Raw genomic sequence first — 26,089 nt, 5'->3', positions numbered from 1 at the left:
GAGAGAGCTGGGCCTGTTTAGCCTGGAGAAGAGAAGGCTGAGAGGAGATCTTATCAACGTGTACAAGTATCTGAAGGGAGGGTGTCGAGAGGATGGGACCAGACTCTTTTCAGTGGTGCCCAGTGACAGGATGCGAGGCAACGGGCACAAACTGAAACACAGACAGTTCCATCTGAACATGAGGAAATACTTTTTCACTGTGAGGGTGACAGAGCACTGGACCAGGTTGCCCAGAGAGGTTGTGGAGTCTCCTTCTCTGGAGATATTCAAAACCTGCCTGGATGCAATCCTGTGCAATGTGCTCTAGGTGACCCTGCTTGAGCAGGGGGGTTGGACTAGACGATCTGCAGAGGTCCCTTCCAACCTCAGCGATTCTGTGATTCTGTGATTCTGTGATTCTGTGAAGCCTCTCTCTTCCTGAGAGCAGAGGATACTCCCTCCCTTTCTAGCAGTGTGTTTCAGGACACAAAATCCAGCCTTAATGCATGGTTCTCCCCATCAATTGACAAACTAAGAGCTCAGCAGAGTGGTGAGAAAGATTTGTACCTAAGCCCTAACATGAGTTCAGGTCCTGCCACTGCTTGCACAAACCTGAATTAAGTCATGCTGGGAGGGACACAGGCATCAGAGAACAACGTCCTCTGCCCCCAAAGACAGAAGAAGCACCTCCAGCTGGCCCAGCAGCCTGGCCTACCACCATGGGTTCCCTCACACTGTAGTTTTGGCTGCAAAATTTCGACAAAGGCAGAGTCACCAGTCAGTCTCCCAGACTCTTTTCTTGCCTATTCTCAGCCCTCTTCTCCATTCTTGAAGATTGAACATACCACATGACTGCAACTACAAGAGGTTTTTGCAGCCTGTCTTTCCCATATAACAGAACTTCATYGTTTTGTGCAGCAGATTAGTTAGTATTAGTAGCTTTGAAGATAATTGCTCAACAACAAATTCAGTTCTTAACCCTCATTTACATTTCCTAGAAGTTCTGCCTAACTAGTGCCTTTGAGGGGTCAAGCTTTCTGTGCTTAATCTCAGCCCAGAGGTTAATTTTTGTACATGTAAACATAAATTCAAACAGTTTACCTATTCTCAAATCAGACACATGTGTAAGATATTTTTCCCCAGGAGCTGCACCCAAAAAGCTCCATAATTGCTCAGGATTAGAAAAATATTTCACAGATCTCATTGAGCTCTAAGGAATAGGCCAGGTTTGAAGAAAATCTAGTTTCAGAGACATGAAGATATGAAGGCAGAAATATAATTAATGCAAAACAAAATTATGTTGCCTGATTTTCTCATTTGAGTCAGCTCAGCAAACTCTAGTGACACAGGGTACCAGAAGCAAATAATTAAAGTCAAGTCTGAGACTCTCAATTCAGTCCAAGGTCTCTCTGCTGAAACTACAACCACCTCTATTCTGCTCAGCACCTGCCACAGCGATACCTGAATACTTGTAACTATCAAAGCATAATGCTGTGCTGTGCAGCATCTGGATCCTGAGATGTAAACCTTGTAAGGGCAGCATTAGCACCAGCTGACATGGGCACCAGCCTGCTCTGTCACCATATCTTGTCAGACAGCCAATATTAATTACTTGAATTTTCAAYAATTCAGACCCAATCCTGATACGTATGAAATGAGTTGGGATTTAAAGGGTAAAGTCTTTACTTTTCCTAAAAGGTGGTAGCTTGGATGAAGATTGTGTGCTTATTCATTCCACATCAAAACCTGAATGCTATTATTTTTTCACACTCAGGAGAGAGAGTCTTAACTTAATGGCAATTGGTGTGGTGAAATTAATGATCATCAAACATGGTATAATATAAATTCATACTTTTCTGTCTTTCCCAAATGCTCTATTGCTGGATAGTTGTTTATGGTTATAGTTCTCTCATCCTGTGAATATTAATAAGGTGGTAAAGACTGGATTAAATATATCAAAGGCTTGGAAACAAGGATCTTGTTAATGTAGGACCTCAGCAATAATGTATTATAACTACTGACAAACTGATTTGTGGGATGCTAAGTAATACCTTTGGTCTAATACAATCCTTTGTTTCCTGTTCTGATACTTGTTTACTTCTGTCACCTTTTATTAAAATACTATCCTGCCCTAATTAAAAAAGACAAGACAACAATAACCTTTAGTACCTCTTTGCCATGATAAATGAGGTACTTTAACAAGAGATCAGACACTTGACAGACGAGTATAAATGGGGCTAAATTCACTCTGATTAGCTGTGTGATGGATTCTTACATAAGTGAGACACAATAGAGAAGCAGGTCATTAGAAATTACACTGCAATAAGATGACTGGCATGTACAGCCTTTGCAATCCTATTAAGCTGTGGCCACCAAACGAAAGCACCTGCTCATTACAGGGTTAGTGAAGAGATTTTGTATGTATCTTACATTGCTGGCTACATGAGCCTGAGACTCTGTGTTTGGGTTAATACACGCACTACTTCACACAGTTGGACTCTGAACCTGATTCAGCCTCTGTGGTAATGCATATATTAAATTAATTTACAGACATAAAACTATTAGAAAATGGAGTTAATGCTGAAAACTTGTATCACTGAAGCTGTATCCGTTCCACTATATTACATTATTATTTAATAAATCCAGGAAACTCAGAATTTTTGTTGCATTTAAAAGAAATCAGAATGTGTAGAGGTAAGGACCAAATGAATAAGCAGCCTAAATGGTTTAAGGTGTACATTACAATGCCATCTTAAAGCATGGGCCCCTCAGGGCCTAACAGCAGGACCCCAGTATGAAAGAACCCCCAACTTGCTTCAGCCAATACTATTTGGGATGTCAGATGCTGCATATGCCGCATATAAAGCGTATTTGCTATGGTATCCATGTCCCATACGGAAAGCGTAAAGGATGTGACTTCTGATTTTTTGTAGCCATAAGCCAGTTTTCAGATGCCCAGCAGCCCAGACTGTGCTGCTCAGTGACCTGTGCATGCAGGTTTATCGGTCCAGGACTTCAGGCACTCCCAGTCAGCACTGGGTGTAGGGTTTCCGCAAATATTTAAGGCGATCCTACTGCACTACAGTAATATAATGAAATAACCATACAGTTATGACTAAGGCCTACTGGTATTTATGACCCAAGAATATCTTTATTCCCATTATGCCATTACAGGGCAAAGTGAAGACAAAATTTACACGGTAGTCTCATTTTACCATCCAATACAATTATTTACTGCTTCTTACGTGATAAACCTAAATTTCCCACCTGACAGTTATGTTTGCTTTTTTTTCAGTTACTGAACGGTGAAGAAACACATTATAGGTGCATATCATAAGCCATATCTACATATCATAAGCCTCTGGCCTTGCTATGCCAACAGTCATATCTTCCTTAGCATGTGCTCCTCCTGTGTGCTGCAGCGGACTGTTGTCTCTAACCCTAGACTTAGCTGGAATCTCACAATGACTCTTGCAGTCGCTCACTGCAGCCTCCTTGGTTTCTGTGGAACTACACACAGTGTATAAAGATAAGGGTAAAGGCCACGACCCTAAGCTTTTTGAGGCAGGAACTGTATTTCATCAAATGTCTGTTGAAAGCCTGGAACAATGGTGCTGCAGTTGCCCCTGCAAGGCAAATGCACTGTACCCCGAACTGCCACGGGCCAAGCTGAGGCGTCTCAAGGCTTAGTCACCCCGAGCAGCTTCTCACTCCACAAGTAACTCCAGACCTAGTGGGCAGATACGATGCTGTGCAAATGAAATAATGGCATTGTGAAGTAAGTCCACAAACCAGCAAGTCAGACATGCACGTCAGTTAGGGGCAGGTTTCTAAGCAGATCCCACTCACGTAGCTGGATTGTTCCTTTAACTGAGTGGGCTCTTCCTGAATAAATACCATGGCTGTGTTTCAGCCCTTACGTTTTGGACTTTTCTTCCTGCTTCACTGGAAAAATAGGAGAAAGTTCCCATTTATAAGCTGAAATTCTCTTCTAATGATTATAAGCCAATTGCTGTTTCTCATTTAAAGCTTGCATAAAACGATGTTAAGGAGATCTAGTCCAGAAAGACCTCTTCCAAGGGTGTGTTTGTGCAATGTATTTTTAGCCTGATTTCCTAAGGAAATGACGCTCACAGGATCGTGCCTTCTGTGTTGGTCTGTCTGCTTCTCCGTCAGCCGCTCCTCCTCCCCTCCCCCAGCAGCTTTTGGACCAATTGGCTGATTTGGAAGAGAGACAGATGGCTCCAAGGTATTAAACTCTTACAAGTTTCATGAAAAGAAGCAGCTGGGTAATGGAAAGAGAGCCTCTTAGTGGCCCACTGTAGAAAAGGCTTCGGCATACATTCGATCCTTATTAAGCATAAGAAAATCCGCACGACTGCTCAGCCTCGCCGAGCAAACTCGCAGCAAGCAAGCCTTCGGGGGTCTAGTGTTCATGGAACTGGCTCATGTTATCTATTGCTGAGCAAACTTGGTCATGTTTACTGTAGAAATAGCAAGTTAAATTTTTAATAAGGACACTGCTAAGTGAGTTACTGTGCAAGGCAGTGATACTTACTAATAAGATACCCTAAGCCATGAGGCTTGCTGTACTTACATACTGCCTAACTTTGACAATGAATTTGAGAAAAGTATTACCACAGCATTTAGGGCTCCGATTAAACGTTAAGATATTTGACACTGACAAGTGCATATAATCCCGCTCAGTCAGTTTTGCATTAAACAAATAGCACTCAGCACTAGCTGAACAGGCCCTTGCACACTCCCCCCACAACAAACACATTGTCCTACAGAGAGTCGAGGTGGGGAAAGTCTGTACTTGAATCCAACATGCAACTTTGATCAGACAAATTACACCAGGCTTTTATGTGGTGTTCCCTGTTCTGCCAACCATGTGCTTGATGGCAGCATCCCTGCTGGAGACTCCTCTGTCATTATCAGCAACTGCTGGATGTTCAGCTTCCAGAGGACACTGCACTTTTCAATTTCCTTACCTCTTCCACACTATTTAATTGCTACTAGAACGCTTGAAAAGTTGGTATTTTAATGCTTGCTTACTTCTTAATTAAATGTTATGACCCTTAACTATGCCAATCTCTAAGAGCTTAATGAAGAAAAAAGAGGCACAAGCCTGTATCTAGAGCTTTTGACTCACGTTTCAGTCTCATATATGACACACAGGCACTAGTAAATAAATAAGATGCCAGACTGCAACTTTATACAGCACTGTATTACCAGCTATAGTGGTACCATGCAGTGTCATTAGGACATAAGAACACAGGACATCTCTTAGTTCCCTTTCTAGCCTACATGCACCTACAGTGATGAAAACTGCACTTTCTGGTTACCTGTGCGTTCAAAGACATCAAGTGCACTGGCACCTAACAGGTCTCATAGGCACCACCATCCAGCCTTCAGTCAGCCAAATATGCATTCTACCAGTCAAACCCATAATGCTGTTTCCTTCCTCTGGATGTGGTTTCATAAACAAGAGCAGCAGGGGCCATCTGTAGATACACTAAGATAAGTATGGTCCCTGACACTGAAATGATAATTATTCTCCTCGGAAGAAATGGAGATTCCTTCTCCTCAAACAGGCAAATGTCAGATTGTCTTGTCATTACAGCATCGTGCACATTGCTAGTAGATCCTATGCTGCGGTTGTAAATCTGCCTTTGTGGCTACTGAACTCTGCAATCATTTGTATTGACACATGCAAGTGCTCCTCAAGGCAAACAAATAATGCTATGTGCGTGCCACTAGCAGCCCAACACTGCTGAACTAACTCTTCTTGAGGCAAATATTATTTTACATACTAGCCATGTTCACCATCCCTGGGTCCTCTCCCAAATCCCCACTATGACCCTACTAATTGACTTCGAGCACCAAGGCAGCCACTTATTAAACCTGTCACTCTTTGAGGAAACAGTTTAGGGATGGTGACTAACTTCTGGACTGGAATGATGTCAATATCTACATCTACAAGGTTGCCTCTAGCTAACCTCAAATCTGCTCCTAAAGCCCTTCCTGGTTGTCTTCATCTCTGTGCCTGTGCAATGCCATTGCCGCAGTGTTCACTCCGCACCAGACATTCCTGTCTGCACGCAGCAATGCCACAGGGATTGCAACACGCAACAGCTGTCTCCCAGGCGGTCGTGTCAGTGCTCAACATGCAGGAGCTCACCATGCCCTTCTAGGGTCACAAGCCATTTTGAAATACCCCACAAATATCTCCTACACTATCCTGCTGCACTGAAGGCACAACCAACAGCAGACAACGCATCTTTGTGGGCTGGCTCCATACCTGGCCACAGTCAGGAGAGCTCCTCACAGAACGGAGGAGCATGCACAGCCAGAGGGCACAGCTTGATAGGGATAGCCACAGTGTCCCACAATAAACTGCCAAACATTTTATTGCAGGATCAGGTCAGCAAGGCGCTAAGAGCCTGGGGATACACCTGCTGGAGTGCTGTCCTTGGGCATCTATGAGGCAGAGCAGAATTTCCCACCTGGGTCTGAGCTGTGACATTCACAGGTGGAACCGGCAAGCCTTGAACCAAACAAACCTGGCATTAGGGAGATGAAATAGATGAGTGATGTTTTGTTGCTGGAGTGCTTCCAAAATTCTCACATACAAAATCAACAGCAGAGAGTTTCTTTCATAGATGTGTTTCATCTTTTCTTAGATGTGTGGAAGTCATTCAGGGCATAGTGAACTTAGCTGAATCATGGCTTAGTATGACAGTGTCTTGCAACATGCTAGTGACAGACTGGAATCTTTAAATGCAGTCTACCTTATGTGAGATTTAATACCACATTTATTAATACAGCATCTGAATATCTAACATTATGGTTGGCAGCATTCAAACATAAGACACGACAGCATGTGGCTCACAAGCAGCCATACTCCTATAGGTATGATCTCTTCTTGTACCGCTTCAGGCCAAGGCCACATGAACAAGCTATGGACACAAAATCACAGTTATCTAAAGGAAAAAGAACTGAGAACACCTTGAATGAAGTAAATCACCCTAACCGTCTGAAACTAGGAAATTGTTCTGCTGCCTGTCTAGTAATTTCCCCCTAGGTAAAGCCATTTCTCAGAACAGTGCACAGCCACCCAGACAAAGCCACTTCCAGAGGTTTACCTTGAGTTTCCCTCTGTCAGGAAAGCTGTATCAGTGTTGCCTTGCAGACAGTCCTCCTTTCCCAGCTGCAGAGGCATTTGTACTACAGCCTCCCCATACGACACTGACTTGGAAACACTGGTTATTTTTGCTCCTGAGTATATCTGTAGACACGTGTTCGTCTCTCTGATTTGTAAATGTTTAGCAAAGTAGGCTCCCAAATATAAAACTACAGATTTTTAGCTATAGTGAATATATAATGGAAACATTCCAAATCTGTGATTTTTTTAATGATCAGCTTAAGGGCATATTTGCATTTCATTTTGTTTACAGAGTTGGGAGGCAGGCGGAGAAGAAAAAGGTGAATGGGGCAACTATACAAGAAAGCTCTGTGCAGCCAAATTAAAATATGCATAAACACTGAAATAATCTGTACATAATGGAAAAATAAATATGAAGCTTCTGTTTAAACAGCTTCTTTTTTTACTGATCAGTGATCTTACACACAGTAGAGTTCTGTTTTAGACATGTAAAAGTACATCTGTTAGCACACTTTGTAAGGAGATTTGGAAGAGGTAGCATGTGTGTAGTGTGATAAGGAAGGGAAAATATCAAAATGAAAATGGCAGCTACAGAAAGTTATCTCTGTAGACAGATGCAAAATATAGGGCCAAAATCTGTGTTGTTATTTTTTGTGGTGGAGAGTGATAAGGCAAGAAAGTAAGCAAACAGAGGAGAAAAATCAGACTAGTAGGAAGATAAGCAATTAAATCAAGAGCTTAGACCTTTTCTGAATCTATGCAAGAGTATGCTCAAGAGTACTATATTACTGGCACATCACAGCCTCCTACCTGCTGATTCACATGAGCTCCCAATATATTTCTTTTAGACAAATGCCAATAGCATCTGGCTTTCCTCTGCCTAAGCACTGTGTGCTTTGCTTCCACTGATCTCTCTTGAAATGTCAACTTTACATTTCCAATATCCATGAAGAAATTCTTAATAAAAAGATATAATCTGCATTTCAGAATGAGACCTTTAAATCCTTTAGCCATGCCAGCTTCCAGGGAACTTTTGTTAAGAATGATAGACCCTGTTTAATAACACTTCTTTCCAACAATAATCAAGAGAGTTGCAAACATCAGTGTACCACAGATAATAAAGGGAGTACAATCCATGTAACTAGCACTTTTGGAAATGGCTCAACAATGAAAAAAGAATTTTTTTCTGGAAAAAAAATGCATGAACTAGCCCCAGTCTTTGCCCCACTCACTCTCCGACTCTAAACCATTGCTAATATTGCTGCCAGGACAAGAAGCAGTTTCCTTCAGGTATTTAACAGAGATAACTGTGGCTATGGTTTCAGTTAAGCTGCAAGAAAAAGAAGGGCTGTAGTTTTTAAGAAAGGTCAAGGCATGCCCCCGAGGTCCTCAGTGCCAGATACCTGCCTCTGACTGAAAGCTTCTTACTGACATGCATAAATGTTAAGCACCTAGTGGCTGCTGCATCTGTCACCTTGTTGCTGCCATACCAGCATCTTTGCTGATTACTGGTAAAATGTCCCGTGAAATAAATGACATTATTTAAATGCTAAAATGACTTTTATGTTGTTTTCTTTTCAGGAAAATTAATGTGATCTAGTGCATTTGAACATGGCATTTGGGAATCTGGAATTCTAATTCTGTCTTTATTGCTCTGTTACCATCTATCCTTCATCAAAAGCTCTTAGCTGTGTTGTGTCCATATTCCCATCCTTAAAGTTACTAGTTATAGATCCCACATTACAGAGCTACTGTGAAAATAAACTGGCACAGACCTGTTTTCAAAGGGTGCCAAACACCTGTCACTTCTATTTACTTCAAATTTTTTAAATGGTTGGGGAGGAGGGTCAGGAACTTTCAAAAAACACATCTTTCAAATCATGCTGCACTTTGAAAACACACAGCACCACCTCTAATAAATGCTAAGCATTGGTGTTACTGCATTTTTCTTTTGCTTAATTAATTCTGCTAGCCAGTGGGAACTGTTTCTAGTTTTTGATGTGGTAAGAAATATTCCAATTAAGAGAAGACTTTTGTGAGTTTTTCTAGATGCAGAATCACAGTGGACTCCTTATAGTCTAAAATCCTTTAGGCTTTTTTAGGCCCAAATCCTTTAGGCTAATATTTCAGAGCTTCTTTTTTTAATGAGTAACTCACTGTATTAGTAAAGCCTTGAATGGTGAAAAGCAGTAAAACTAAATTTCAAAAGACCAGTTACCTAGATCGTAAATAAAAAATCTTGGATGAACTTTTAGATGTTTGCTAGAAGGAATAAGTAAGCAATTTTTTTATGTATTTGTTAGCTAGGATTTTTATTTTTCCCTATGCTGACAGGAATTGTGGCATAGGACATAAAAAAGGGTAAGTAACAATAATTAGATGCCTATTTTTAATCCAAATTTTTCTGTTTTCATAGGAATACAGTAACAGGGAGATTCATTTTCTTATGTGTGCATGCTCTCTGCAGTAGACTTGCACATACTTGCCCTCATTTATCCGAGTCATATTTGTAATACTGAATATGTAATGGCAGTTTAAATACAACTCTCCATTGCCACTGGCAAGAATAAGACTAAAAAGTTTAGGTGAAAAACAACAGTTCAGCAGCTCTGGATATTTCTGGTCTCCTGCATTTGGCATCTCCTGCAGCAGTGACAATAGTGACCCACCTTCTGTGTCTTCTTAACCCGCACCCAGTCTTCTGTTCAAATCCCTACTCTCTTTCTTGTTTCTTTCCCTCTTTTGCTTTTTTTTCAGATTTCCTTCCTTTGTTTGACATTTGATCTCAGCTGTGGCTTCTTCATCTACTTTGTTGGGGTGGCCCCACCTTATGCTTTCCACTGGAGGTGAAGATATTGTGAAGGGTGGAACAGCCCTGCCGCTCCCCTGTTATCTTGCCCTGGAGCCCTCCTTTGCCCCATATTTTCCTGAATTAATCTRCAGCTTCTCCGGCTGGTATAAAACAGTTTGAGGCAAATGGCATCAGCTCATTGGACTTGACTGAATTGACTATGCTGAATATGTATCAACAGCTTACCAAGACAAATCACAACTAAACAAGACTGCAGAGTCAATTTGTTTTCCTCTGCTTTCATCATATTTTCCTATTTAAAGATGACTGCAAAGGAACTGCAAGTTATTTTCATTCTCAGTCTTACTTGCTCTCATTCAATGAATTATGGATACAATATGGAATACCTTACAGAACTGAAAGGCATACAGAGATTGACTTCGCAGCTTAGAGCAAATGCTAGTAAAGGCAGAGGTCCATGTTCAATTTTGTGTGTTGACATATAGTTAATTATTTATACAAAACTGAACAGGACAAGAGTAATGAGTGAGAAAGGTTCACCCTGGTATAAGCAATAGCATGGGAGCATGGGCAAGATCTTGAACTTAGGTCATTCATAGACATGGTATGGTATGGTTCACCATAACCAATGGGCTATTCTCTGGTGGTTTTTCTGTCTCTGAAAGGAGACAGAAAAAGCAAGTTTATCTTTGACATGGTCTCCCATAGCATCCAGATAGCCAAATTATGTAAGCAGATAATAAGGTGGGCAGAAAACTGACTGGACCACTAGGCTCAAAGTTTGTGATCAGCAGCACAAAGTCCAGAGGCAACAGACACAAGTTGCAACATGGGAAATTACAATCAAATATAAAGAAAAAAATTCACCATGAGGGTGATAAAATACTGGCACAACTTGCTCAGAGCAGTTGTGCCATATCAGTCCTTGGAGGTATTCAAAACTAAACTGGGCAAGGCCCTGAGCAAGCTGATCTAGCTGCATATGCTTTGAGTAGGGGTTTGACTCTCAGTTGAACTCCAAAGGTCTCTTCCAACCTAAGTTATTCTGTGATTCTATGATGTCTTTGGTCTCTATGCCTAGGACACTCTTGTTCATTGAAGCTTTGGAAGTTTTAATAAACTTGAATCAAATAGACTGTTATCAAATCAGGAGTCATATTTTCTGAACATCAGACTACAACCAGAATGTAACTCCTGCACTTTGTGATGCCCCTGCACAGGTTATTTGTCTATAAACTACAGTTCTTTTGTTTCAGCAAAGTGGTTTTTTCTTGGCCTCCCTGAGTTGTACCAACAGGCTTCTGAACTTTGGGTTCAAACACATGCAAAGGTGCAGTACATGAGATTTTGCAGGAGAAATGGCAACTGCCACAATGATTTGAGTGGAAAAAAGTGCAGTTTAATTGGAAAATAGTACAAGAAAAGAGTTTCACATTTTTCCTCTATTAGTAATAATAGATAAAAATCAGGTAAATCATGCTTTATCATAAAGATAACAAAAATAATAGCAATTTACATTTCTATTGCTTTTTCTCAAAAGATCTCAAAACATCTTGTATTGGTGAAATAAGTCCTGTATAATCACTCTGTGATATCAAAGAAAAATTTATACAGCTTCTGTGAAGACAGTATGTAGCCAGATTTACACCACCTATTTTCTAAGAGTCAATGTCACCTGAGTTCTACTTAAAACCAGAATTTGAACCATATTTCAAAACTATATCATTTGACGTAAAAAACAGATTGGGCAAAAAGCCAAGTCCAAAGGCAATAATTTTCTCGGTAAAATACAATTACATGGAGTGAGATACATATTTTTAATCCATATTGAGAACTCTGTAAAATGTGAAAAGGCACTTTAAGCCTCAGAATAGAAACCATCACATCTCAGTCACTCATGTCAACAAGAATGAGTCTAAAATTGCCTTGGTGCAAATAACTAAACAAAACATTTTACAGATTGCCTGACACCTTGTGTACTTACTCTGCATCAGTGCAAAAGTAAAGGAGATCACTAAGAATTTAAGGTAACAGAGAATCAAGTTCATCAGAAATCTTCGCATTTGGAGACAATTCAGGCTCTAGATATATTGACAAAGAATCTATCATACCTATATTTCTTTTTATATGAAAGTGAAGTATAAATGCTGTATGTATTTCTCAGTGTCTCGGATTTTGAAGAATATGTTAATGTCATTAAAAAACCAAACTCTTCTAAATTATGAGTAAACAAAACCACAACATCAGATCTGAAAACAGCCACAGTCATAAAGATCTGGACTTCTGCTAATAGAAGGATCACATATAAAAGATAGAGATTTCTGTTTAGTTCAGTAAGTTAATTTGTATCTTTTTCATTAGAAAAAAGCTGTAGTAATTGCTGCCCAAAGACAGAAGGTACTATTTTACATTTATACAAATGCTAAAAGCCTTACAACAGGGAATTTGATGCTTTTTAATAAGTTGTTGTAAAAAATAGTACGATAAAATATTTTCAAATTCCTATTTGCATGATATTTGCACCTTTCACATGAAACATTAATCATGATTTCATATGATTTTATTACAGCTTAAACAAAGATGTGAACTTTATTTCTGTATGAATGACATCAGTAGTTAAGCATCTAACAAGAAATGATCATCACTATAAATCTATTTTACATTTTACAATGATTGTTTAAGACAGCTGAGACTCATATGAGCTGAAAGAGTATGTCAGCCTACAGCAGCTGCTGATAATAACCAGCATGTGCTGGCAAGAGCTTTTTGTTTTCAGAAGATAATTAAAACTTGCTATAGTTTTCCAGCTGCTACTTAGTCAATAAGGAGTACTTTTAAAAAATGCATGGTGCATTTTTGATTCATTTTAATGCATTGTGACCATGTCTACTGAACATTGACATAAAGATAATTTTTCTAAGATTTCAATTCTTCATACATTTTCTACAAGACAAACTATATGGCAATAGTTTGGATCAAACAACTGTTGACTACCAGCTTCAAATGTTCGTGAGGAAACAAGCACAGTAGTGATAGAAACATTTTGCTAAACAATAAAACATTCACATATAACTACTTTTATCCTTATCCTTCTATATCTGTGTAATCTGTATTCAGGTTGTAGTTTAAAATCTATAATCTCTCTTCACTGGGACCAGCTTTTTTTGAAAAACCTTCTGCTTTCAGCATCATTTATGTAGCTTTATAAAGCCTTGTCAGTGTGGGGAGGTAATGGGTCTGCAGAGCTACAATTAAAATGCCAGTAATTTTTCATTGGCCTCATTAAAGCCCTATGATGTAATCTTTCCTGGCTTTCTGACTGCAGTCATCCGCTAGTTCTCACATAATTTCATACACACTGGCTGGTGGAGAATGATGTCAGGGCACGATTACTGCAAAATAACATTATTGTCAAGGGAGCAGGGAACACCCCCAAATTATTATCAGAACTGTTATCAAGTAATTTAAGGAATTTCTGTAGCCTCTCCTCGGCAAGCAGGGACTAGGAAACTCCTAAGGAACTCTTCTTTCAATACCACACCTTTTGCAGGCTGCCTTTCGTGGAGCCAGTCCAGACGAGCAGTGGTCCTACCTGGAGCCTATCAGAGCGCTAAGGAACGCAACTTTCTAGAGACCAGCTCCCACAGTGCCAGCAAAGTGAAGACAGGAGTACTGTCAGAATAAAGCAAAGCAAAAGGGTGAAATTATAGCTGCACGGGGCAAACTGTTGTGCCTGTCTTGCTGGCCCAAGATTTCTCTGCCCTGCTCCTGAATTCTCTTGGGCTACTCTAAATCTGTTGAGGAACAGGCTTATTAAAATATCAATTTTAACCCAAAAAACTCCTGTATAATAATTTTTATACTTTTTGAAATATTAATTTCTCCATGAATCAGTTAAATTACTCCAGAATTGTATTTGTTGCTCATCTTTAACATTTGTCAGAATATCCTGCAGAAGGACAAAGCTTTATAGCCAGATCTGGTACTGAACGGCACTACCTACTCTCATCCATTCTGAGTGGATGAGAAAATTCTGGGTCACTGTAACCTCCAGCAACTGTGAAATATTCATATCTTTTTGTACTTAAATTGCTTGATGCCCTCAGAAATCTAATGTTTCAAGCTTATAAAATTATATAAATATACACAAAAATATATACAGATACACACACACATATGTATATGTACATGTGCATATATAAAAAAATTATATATAATTTAAAGTTTATATATGTATGTGTGTGTGTGTGTGTGTGCACGTGTGTGTGTAAATATATTTAAATATATATGAAACAGGCAAACTCTGGATGCTCGGCTTCTATATCACAGTCCAAATAGCCTACATGATCTTACTCTGCTTTCATATGAGGCATGTCTACACCTCTGGTACTTCATGTCTAAGGTAAGGCAGCTGGGCTACGTTCCCTGGCTAGGGTGGCTGCCAGTAGTCACGGACCCGCAACAGTACATTGTGGGTGGGTTTCAGGGCACGCACAGGGCTTTAGGCAACCACGTCTGTGACAGGAGTGGCTCCTGGGCTGGCGACTGCAGGAGATACCACTGTACAAATTGGGTAACTGGAACATCTTAATATGCTTTGGGAGACATGGCCGATGACAATAAGAGGCATGATAATATAGCAACTCTGGAAACATGAAACCATTTTGTAGAGACCAAGTTGCTGGGATGTCAGGGCAGTGAGGATAGGTGTTGTGCTGTAATAAGGCAGAAAACAGACTTTGAAACACAGCCAGCCGTGCTCCTTAGGCAGGCAGGACACTCTGGGTGAGCGCTCAATGTGCTGCTTTAAAAATGTGTTTCATTTTTATGTTCCTTTCTGCATCTTCCTCAGTAACAGCAGCTCTCGTGAGGGAAAAGGGCAAGGAGTCCCATTGCTTGCCTCAGCCTTCATATTTCAAATCTTGAAATATGAAAGAAAAGTAAAGAACAAAAGAGAAGGGGAGGTGTCAACGCTTTATGCCTGTCCATATTCACTGAGCTTAGCCGACCAGTCCAAGGTGGGACCTGAAACATGTGCAGTGAGGAAGGAGTTTACATTATTACCTGTTTTTCATACATAATGAAATAGCCTGGAAACAAAAATCTCAGTCATGTCTTTGGGCTCAAACTCTGCCATAAGAGACTCTTCCTGAGACCTTCTGACTGCTGCCAGCTTACCATGAACACATGAGGTGTGAAGGCTCTCTCAGGTTAAAAATATAATCCAAATAATGGTACTAAATTTCCCTGAGAAATAATCCAGTTCTCTTACCCAGATAAACAATTCCACTATGGATGTCAGAACCCAGATTATTGCCTTAAAATATGGATAATCTGCTTGGTTAGTCTTAAATAGACTTTCAGAACTTGGTATCATAAAAAATAAGTATTACTGACAATAATTTTAATTTAAAAACATTTTTAGTAACTGAAATTGTTTCCTYTTGAACTTCAGAGGACAGAACTAATGAATTGATCATAACATAACAGGCCATTTGAAATAATAAGACTTTCAGCAAATAACACTGCCATTATGTGACAGTGAGCTGAAACACTTATTATGCAATTCAGCTAAAACTCAAAGACACAAAGCGTTTGACATGACTGGCAGCAGGAAAAGTCTAAAAATAGCTCAACATAAAAGAGAATTAAAATGTCACCGGAAATCTTTTCCTTGAAAATAGAGCTGCTTATGAATGGATCATTCTGGGTTTGAACAGATAAAACCCTGTGCACCCTGTGCGCTGTGTGTGCAAGGGCAAAGGCACCCTGCTGCCTTGTGTAATTCACTACGACCCGGAGTCCGCCCGCGGATGAAGTCAGTCCTGTGAGCTACTGTAAAGGAATGGCCTCAAATAACTCAGAGATGAATTAAAGCCCCAACCCCAAAGATAGCCAAGCACTTCGGACCGTAGTAATATTCACATGATGTTTTAACTGTCATTAGTTACCAGCCCCCATTTGTTCAAGGCAGAAGGAAGACAGCTCTTGCTTTTGACATGAAACGCAGAATGAAGAAAGGCTCCAGCAGAAGCCGTGAATCACCGCCAGTATTATTCGATTCAAGACACATTACTCAGGCAGTGGTATGAAATGCCGCTTCTGCTGCAATGGCTCAGATTTTTGCAGGGTTTAACGCCAAATGAGCCATCTGGACTGTGTTCTGAACATCTCACCCTGTTAATTTTGATGGGACTTTTAAGCCATATATAGTCCAAAGCTTGCTGAATTTAATAGAAAAGAAACTCCTTTTAACTTTGGATAAGACTTATACAGAGGACTACTCTTTTTAACTAAGTGAAGTTGGTAGAACTGCAGTTTTTTAAAGTTGTCGAAATATAAATATAGCTATAAAAATAAAAAATAAAAAAACCCTCAAGGACTGACTGTCTCATTATCCGTGCCAAGAATTAACTTTTGGATTTTAGACTATTTCCCTCAGATRAATGTTTGCAGGAAAAGAAAGCCATTATCTTTGAAGTTACAAAAGGATTAGATATTCAGCTGCTACCATCAGATGCAATTAAAGAGACAAAACAAAACTTCGCTTCATCCAGTTTGCCAAATGCTTTATGAAAAAGCCACATTGTGCTTAGGAGTCCTGTCCTGTCCAGAATCCCACTCCCATACCCATTGGAGACTAGAAAAAACTAATCGTTCTGCGATTTCCTGAAGTGAAAAGGACATAACAGCATGATGCCTTTTACAAAAGTTCCATGAATGGGTGCTTGATAATGTTGCATTTATTAGGAAATACAATATGCTCAAATTATTTGGGGTAGCCTTTGCTGGTCAGATTCTGATTCTACACAAAATTTCATTGCTAATTTCAAAATAATAAGAATAGGGTTGTGGTAGCTAATGTGAACTGCCTGCTTTACAGTACGAAATAATGAGAAAAACTTTTAAACAATCAGCTTTTTAACAGAGTTTATTTCTGCATTTCTGCAGGAATGGGAAGGCAATTCATGATGAGATGTATTTCCTTTTGAAAAGCCCTTCAGAAAGTTTTAACATTAAAAAGTATATTATGGCAAGAAGCATTTACCTTTCTTGGGGTAAATAGTACAGAAACACTAACATTTAGATTTTTTGAGCTGTGGAGCAAGGATTCTCTTCATTTTGCATCTTTTGTGGCAGTGGAAAGAGTGGTTATGTTTACACCACTAAATGAAAGACAGACAGATTCCTCATTTTACAGTCAAGTGGCATCGCTTGGCTCACGTCCCCACTACCTAGGATTAGTCCTCTCTCCAATAAATTTGCCTTAGGTGGAGCTGGCTGGAGAAGGCCAAAACAGAGCCAGGGAGTCATCTATCAGGGGACCAGTGTAGACAGTCCAGGATCCAATACCCCAACTCACCTCCCATCCCTCTAATTCAGCAGCACAGACATATGCAGGAGTTTTGCAGAACTGGCAGCTACCTTGTATAAAAGTGTTAGACGAGAGCAAAAAACTGTACTGTCTTCTTAGCTTCCAGATATATTTGGCAGTAAAAGCTGTACTGTAGCCCTTAAGGAAATGGCTTTCCTTAATGAAAGGGTGTAATATTTTCCTGCAAGTGTGACTTCAAGATGGAAGCTGAGAAATCTCACAGAAAGATGGCAGATTTTGAGGGAATTTTTTTTTGGGGGAGGGGGAGAAATGAACAAAGTGTATAAAAGTTAGGATTAACTCTCGAGACCCACTTTTGCTAAATGTTTTTTTCCTCTCAAACCGCTCAAATGATGGAGATCTAGAAACAAGCATGATACAATCAATAAAATAAATAAACCATGAAAAACACTAGTGACACATTAAGGGAAAAAAAGTCAGTACCCTTTAGGCCATTAGGACTGAATGAGTGAGAGAACAATAATATACAGATTTTTCTTCCAAATCCTGAAAACTTTGCCCGTACAAACAGAAGTTCCTCCATCCACAATCCTATTAGAAGAGAGAGCAATTATTGATGAAGGCATGTAATATTTAGTTCATTAAAACACTACCAGTTGACATTATTAGGATTTATTATTTTGCTCCTTTAATACAGAGGAAGATTCATATGAGTAAGCTGATCTCAGAGCCGAGTCCTTCTTTGGCAAAGGACTTAGTGGAAAGCGAAATGTCTGGTATGTCCCAGCAAGGCAGCTTCTATGCTTGGCAGATAGTTACTTCAACATGCTGTCTAACTAAGTTATTTCTCTGAGTTCACAAAACTTATCACAAGGACATCAGCGGGTGTATGTTTGTCAAAACCCCATGTAATCTGAAATGTTRTGAAGTGCTTCTCTTCTCCCAGTCGAATTAACCTCCTCAGCCCTGTAACAGATCAGAGACGAAAAGCCACATGTTTCCAGGCTGAGTCATGCACATTCTTTTCAACTAAGCAATAATGCTCCGAAAGTCTCTGCATCGTGCTGTCTGCTCTTCAATAGYTGCAAAATACTCTCGCTCAAGGTGGCCAAACACTCCTCTCCCCTAGTATATTGTAGTGTACGTATTAGTGTTGCAGTGATTTGCTCTAGTAACTTCAGCTGACCTGGTGAACTGAACCTGAGAGGAGAAACTCAACAGGTTTTTAAGCAAAAATGTACACATATGAGGCAAGCAGATGAGGGTTTACTGACTTGCACACAGTCAAGTACTTGTATAAAAAGTGTAAATAAATAAGAAATGACACAACTGGCAGATACTGGATCAAGCCCACAGGCCATATAATTCAGTATTCTGTCCTTAAAGTGGCTACTACAAGGTGTAAGAAACTCAACTACAGACAATTGTGTAATAACCTAACTAAAAGGCAGCTCCTTTCCTACTCTCTTCAGTTAGAAGCTTAGGCATTAATCTAAATACATGTTATACCCGATATGAAACAGTTCATATAATTGTGCAACTAAGAGGCTGAGAACTAATATTGTATGATTGAAGTAAGATAAGCACAATGACTATGGCTAAGATGCTATCARCAACTTCATAGTGCTAGCATTTGAACCAAAGCTAAAAGAAAAAGCCCATAAGGATCTATTGCCCCGAGAGAAAAATATTATCTAGCTGGAACTTAAAACTGCAGAATTTTTTAATTAACAGTTATGGTGCTCAGGGCACAAACACTGCACTTTATTTTCAGGGATTTATGTATAAATGCACTCATGAAAGCCTCCCAGTAACAAAAGTGTCATGTTCAGGTTCTCTTAATTAATCTATTTTTATGAGTAATTTGTATTTTACTTCTGTTATGTAGCATTTTATAAACCCCAATGACTTACCACTTCCTCTAAATTTAAACTAAAAAAAATTATTATTACACTAATGATTCATTTATTGAGTGTACATCTTGCATTTATTGGATTACACGTCTTTTAACACTGTTGGCTCCAATTGTACAACAGGGCTAATTTGAAAATTAAAAATCTCCTCAGTGACCAATACAGAAGACAGCAGATAGCTACAGCTGTTGATTTCATCACAGCAATTTCAAAACAAAAATGTCTCACGTTAGGTTTCACCTTGGCTGAAATCCTGCTTTCAGTGAAATCAAGAGCAAAAGTCCCCTAACTTAAAAGACAAGCCAAGATTTCCTTCTCTGTGTTTAATCTGCATATGTCAGCAAAACTACCCGTCTCAATGACTGTTAAGTTATAAGGCCAGAAGGGACCATTATTATTATTTAGTCTGATCTGCTGTATCACACAGGCCATAGAATTACAGCTAGTAATTGGCATCAAGCTTATCATTTCTGATTCAGCAAGTGTGTATGATCTTCCAATTTGTCCTAACTTTAGTATCTCTTGACAATTTCTGCTTGCTCCAGTGAAGGTTTCTCAGTCCTTCCCTTTAAAATATCCTGTTTTCTATGAAGCACCACTTTGCAAAACTTTAATTAGCTGGACTGAAATTGTCTCCATTGGACATTTCTATTTTTTTATGTTATAAACACACTTCGGGATGTTTTGAGGTTTTAAATACCCCTCAGGATGTTCTTATTTTTTGTGTGAAAAAATCAGCACAAATACTTCAGCCATTTCTGAATAAAAGTTTATAAAAGTTTAGAAGGAAATTTACCTTCTAGGAAATTCTACAATTCTAATGAAAAATTCTAGTTTCTCCATGTTTTAGGGAAAGAACTTGAGCATGAGACTTGGAGAATGAGAGTGTGTCAGGAAGGAACAAAGATGGGCTTCATGTGATGTAGAGTGTCAGTTTTTAATGGAGTTTTCAGATACTGTAAAAATATCATTTTTCACAGGCTTAGTCAAGAATTTGATAGAGTCCAACAGACCCAAAGATGCCATCTGCTGTGGGCATGCTCCTGCCTCCCCCACATGTCTCTTACACTGGACCGTGTATGTGCTACCTCCACAGAGCAACTGGCATGCTTTGGCTGCGGATAGCAAGGCAGCTCTGCTGCTGAAGATGTTTCTTCTGCTGGTTTGGGCCACCCTGGACCTGGCAGCAGAACTAAAGGGAAATGTCTTCTGCCTTTTGGCGTGCTGAGTTGGAGTGGAGTGACGGGAACACCGTGAGCTCAGGCACTGGGGGTTGAAGGGGATCAGAGGGCCCAGGGGGATGAGGTCCAGAAGGTTTAAAAGGGAGCACACTGGGACAGGCCAAATGGGCAGTAAGTCTAGAACCATCTGAATATTTTTCCATTCCCCTGCCGGCTGCTGCCTAATGAGTAACTGTCTACACTTATGAGTAACTGTTTACAAGCTGTGTCTCCTTGCACTTCTAATGGTTCATAGGTAGGAACTAAAAACAACTATTGCCAGTAGCTACTCCACCAGCTTGAGAAGTAGGAGGTCAATATCATAGGTCAGAGATGACTTAAGTGAGGTTTTGTATCATTAACATGATGGTTGAGTCTTGTTGGTTTTTGTTTTGCTTTCTTGTGTTCAGACAATTAGGTTACAAAATGTGAAGGTAAAGTGGCAAGCATCCAGAACGTGAGAAACGCTGCTGTTCAGGTTGTCTGAACAACCACATTCTGTCCTCCTTGTATATTTGAACAATACTGCAGACTTTAATTATATAATCATATCCTATTTTCCATCTCCAGTGATGAACAGGTATATATACCTATATCGTACCCAGAATGTGACCCAGGTTTTTTAATGCAGATTAGGACTCCAGCATTTTCACTATCATGATTTCAAAGTTCTCATTTTGAGCACTGTATGGGACTATATTATAGCTTATCTATTGCTGTTCATGGTATTTGATTTGTCTTATGTGAACAGTTCAAATTTAAAGTCACCTAAAACACACAAATTTTTGCCAAGTCACTCACACCCCTCTGTAACAGTCCCCATAAAATGCAGTCATACTTAGAAAAGAGATGAATGAAACATACTGAACTAATTCCAAAGGGAAGCATATAGATAGAAAAACTGCACTTGTTTGTACCTCTAAGGCTCACTCAAAACAGACGAACACAGGTGATAAAGAGGTAACTAGTCATAAAAGATCAATCCAGAAATTACAACATAGAGTACTATAAAACTTCTGCTGAACACTGAACAGAGATATTGTCTTGAAAAGTTCTAATGTGCTTTGAGACCATTCTGTTGAAAGACTTATACTACTCTTGCCTGTGGATGTTAAGTGAGAGAAATCATAGAGCATTTCTCACTGTGGATAGGAATTTACTCACTGACAACAGGAATTCACCTTAGTTTTACTTTGTCTTTATACTATTTTCTTACTGAAAGTTCAGGCTAAGAATCAAATTCTGCTGTAGATGAATGTGGACAACATCCTTGAATTTCTTTGACAGTGATGCCTAGCTATGCAAGGGTGGAATGTGGCTTTGTTCACCTTGACTTACGCTATACTTATGCTGGACAGTCAATGATTTCAATTTAATATTTTCGGAGTACAGCCTTAATTCATCATTATTTTTTGCCTACAACTATTTTTTAAATTTTCTGTTCTGCACTTTATTTAGCCACGTACTCTGAAAGAAGTAACAACTTTGTGACTCGCGTAATATAAATTCTTGAGAGTCACCACCTTATTTATTTAAAGAGAACATGAGTAATCATTAATGAATTCTCATACAGTTACTGCATACACAGTTTGAATAAATACTTCAGACCAAGCGTGCTACGCCCTGTTCCTTTATGCTGAGGCATGTGTCCCCTTCAGCATGGAAACTAACGGGCTTATAGGGGAAAGGGAATCATCAAAGGTTACATTTTGAAAATACCTATTTAATATCAGACAGATAATTACTACTCACATTCACAGGCCACCACATAATTCTGCCTTAAGGAGTCGGTGGTGAACATAAACCAAATATTTAGGACTTTTAAAGTATGATCTGATTAAAATACCAGTCTAGTTCATTTCATTTCCCTTGTGGTGGTTTTCTTTTTAGAAATGATTAAATAACATAATTCCTAGAATGATTCATTTAGTTTATTTTTAACTGACACCAAAGGAAAATACAAAGGAAAGCTTCTTCAGCAAATATGTTTTTAAAGGAGGAAGAAAAGCTGTATTGCACAATATGATAGAGTAATTCAGCATCATTTAGAAAAGTACGGGCACTAATGACTGAAAAGCTGAAAGTGTGTGCAACACTTAGTATTACACTATATTAGTGAATCAGGCTTATATCCTGGAACAGAAGTTTTGACTGCTTCATATATATTTTTTTGTAAATCATTTCTCTCAATAAGGAAAAATATCCCTGATGTAAAATCTTTAGTATTTACTAGTGTGGGTGCCTGTAGTTTGAAATCCAGCAACTGAAAAATATCTGCACAAGAAGCAGGGAGCAGCTATTCAAACAAGCCCCAAGGCAGCTTAGCGCTTAAACATGTGGCAGGTCTCTTCTCAGCACAGCAATTAACCATACAGGATTCACCATTTCAGTGATTTTAAGATGAAGAGTGGATGTTTTTCTAAACATATGCTACAATTCAAACAATGATTAGACTGGGGAGGTCCTAACACAAGAACTGGGGTAGCAGGATTCAAACTGCATTGTCTTCACGGTGTCTTCTGGCCTTAAAACATGTGATTCAATGCCATATGAATTCAGGGAGACTAAAGAATGATTTCATGCTTTACTGAATTGGGCCGCTAAAAACAAGTTTTGGTTTTCATCTTGCATCTCCTGATTTACTTTTAAATATATTCTTAGTAAGTTGTTCCATGGCACTCCATTACCAACTAATCACTCCTGTCAATCTGGTCAAACTCACTTATCTCTAAATGGAAGGGGTGATGTCTCAATCCATATTATAGTACCCCACCTAAGCAGTAGCATTTCCAGTTAATTATGAATGACTACTGCACTGAGTACCACAAAATCCAGCCTGTCCCAGCCTCACATTCCTTGCAGCCTAAACAGGGCAGCACAGAGGGTGACACGCTGACCCAGAGAACCTCAGGGAAAGTCTCATCAGTGACTCGGATGGACCTAAGATTTCATCCAGAGTGTAAACTGGAGGTTTCAGGCTGAATTACACTAGCTAGACTCACTTTTTTGGTATTCCTAACACAGATATTTATACCAAAATTATTATTCATTACTTGGGGCACTGCAGAAAAAAATGGCTACCTTGTCTGTGATTCCCTATTAGACGTGTACATTCCTGCATAGGGGCTCAGACACACACATCGGCATCTATTTGTACATATAATTTCATTTTTGATAATGAACTGACACTTAACCAACTGTGGGGACTCTGTCCCCAGTTTTCTATAAATTAAAGAAGTGAAGGAAGCAACAGTATGTTCCCAGTAATACTGAAAACACAAATCTCTTTCCTATAGTGTGGGTACATTCTGAACTGTAACATATCACATCATCACAGCACTATACAAATAATAATTCCTGCAACTTTGTATAGGACATATTGGAAAACTGCAGCAGAGTAGCAGATTTTTTTCACCACATACTGATCGTCCATGTAACAAAAAAGTTAGGACTTAGAAATTCCTGTTTATCCCACCACGTAGCCTCTCAAGCAATCTTGGTATTTACTGCCTTCATTTTCGAAAGTGACTACAGGACTGAGATATCTCCATCACCACATGATCTAGTCAAGGCTACGTAAAATGATCAGATTTTCAGAGTAAGTGTATGTAGTACTTCAACTAAAGCCTCAATTTCAGTGTTACAAGTTAGGCACCTAAAATCAACATAGCTTTTGAAAACAGCAGCACTGTTGAAAGACTTTTTGGCAGCCGTTGCTCTTTAGGTACAGCTGACATGCCTACGAGCTCCACAACAGAAAGTTATACAGTACTGAAGACAGGTAAAGGAGGTGTGCTAAACAATTTTATCACTATCTGATGCTTGAAAATTAAGTTGGTTCTAACAGTGCGCCTGAAGTATTTTCAAATAAAACTGAAGAGAAATAAATTACCTTTTCTTTCCATTCAATCAAGGCTGTACACTGGGTACACAGAATGACATAATATCCTTCCTGAAATCAGAGCTGCAGTGAGGACCAGTATCCTTCAAACACGACCAGTTCCTGAGACCGCATTGCAAACAACAGCATTTTTCCTAATTGCCACAGAAACTATCTTTTTCATCTTTTTTAAAAGYTGGCCAAAGCAATATGTATTGTTTTCTTTATAAGCGCAATAAAGGTTTCATGGTTTCATCATTATATTCCTGTACTTTTGCCAGAGTTTGACAGCTCCAGATACAAAGAGTCTTACTTGAAAGCAACAGACAGAAATAGCCATTCTGTTTAACTGCTGTGGTTTAGAAGCTCAAACTAACTTCTGCAATATATTCCAGATACAGACAGTAAGCGATGTTAAATCTGTGACTGTTCCTAGTTAGCAGAATCAAACGTATTTCTGTAAGCTGTCAGCACAATGACTGCCTGAGAAATTGTGATCTTCCAGGTTGGGGGGGGGGGGAAGCAGGTGAGAGAGGAGGAAAAATGCATTATATTTTCTTTCTCTTTTTCTGTCTGTAGGATCACAACTCTTTTGGAAACAGATATTCTTGGAAACAGGATTCTACTATGTATTGATTTGCTTTATAATCTAGAAAAATTAGCACAGTTGGCTTTTATTTTTTTATCTTTGCTTTACAGATTCTCTAGATGATTTGCTTTTAAATTGCATATACAGGCCAAAGCATTTGTCTTGAGGCCAGTCTGTATTTAGGTACTTAGCCTTAGCACTGTAGATACATATTTCAGAAAAAGAAAATCAATACGTCTGTAATGGCTGGTTGGATAAATGTATAAACAGTTTCAGAAAGCCAATTCAGCAATTATCTTTAAGGACATGTGACAAGTTTTCTAATCCCCTGACAGTTACACACGCTTGTTTCCAGAGAACGCGGTCGGAGCTGCCTTCTCCCAGCCGGTCTGGACTTCTGCTTTGTTTGTAACCGGATGGTCCTCTCCTCTCTACCTGTTACTAGAGGCAGGTTTTACCTGCAGCAGCTGGAGCAGAAATACTGATGGCAGCAACTGCTAGTCCAATCAGAAAAGATGAACTTCAGCACCGAAGCTACCGCACAGTTTATGATTAAAAGATAGTAGAGTTAAATGGCTAATCATGCACTAGCATTCACTGTTCTATTCTCTGTGTATATGTGCATACGGACACTGCATAGAAACAGAAAGTTATGAATAACTTTTTCAAACTATGGCTTTAGTCAGATTAGTTCAGAATACAAAAAGGAAAAGAGTCCGGACTGGAGGCATTAAAACATGTTCCAGTTTGAAAACGTGGACCTGCAGATATTATAACAGGGAGAGGCTACTAAGAGCTGCTGCCAGTAACTCACCTTGTTGGATTTTCGTCAGCAGATGGTGACGTGCGAGAATCCTACTCATCCTGTAGGGAGGGCGCCTCGCTGTTTGATCGAATCGTACGTACATCTCCTGGCCCTCAGGTGACATGGAATTTAGATAGTAGCAGCCTGCGCCTGGAGTCCTGGACACCTGCTTAAACATCTCTGCTCCTTTAAAATCGCTCCTTCGGTCTCCTGTATGGCTATTCCAGATTATAATCAGGGTAATGAAAGGAGGGAGGCAACAAGCCCTAGGGAGCCGAAAGGAGCAAGCGCTTTAAAAGAAAAAGGAGTGCCAAAAGCTACAGCTCAGGATTCCAGCTGCTCCCACATGATCCGAGAGGGCCAATCGCTCCCAGTACAGCATGGGAA

At 39.5% G+C, this 26,089-nt stretch overlaps 1 protein-coding gene across 1 annotated transcript in view; it reads right to left on the bottom strand.

The window, feature by feature from the left end:
• Window positions 1-25,880, bottom strand: part of LOC112976759 (stAR-related lipid transfer protein 13-like) — a 123,257-nt gene extending 97,377 nt beyond the window's left edge. The window contains exon 1 of the mRNA XM_026088324.1: window positions 25,712-25,880. Within this exon, the coding sequence (XP_025944109.1) occupies window positions 25,712-25,880 (169 nt within the window). The remainder of the gene's footprint in view (window positions 1-25,711) is intronic.
• Between the last annotated feature and the right edge of the window lie 209 nt (window positions 25,881-26,089).

The sequence above is a fragment of the Apteryx rowi genome, unplaced genomic scaffold, assembly GCF_003343035.1.
Source record: "Apteryx rowi isolate R43461 unplaced genomic scaffold, aptRow1 scaffold_763, whole genome shotgun sequence".
Taxonomy (NCBI): domain Eukaryota; kingdom Metazoa; phylum Chordata; class Aves; order Apterygiformes; family Apterygidae; genus Apteryx; species Apteryx rowi.
Note: the sequence above shows the minus strand (reverse complement) of the source record. Positions and strands in the feature narration are given on the sequence as shown.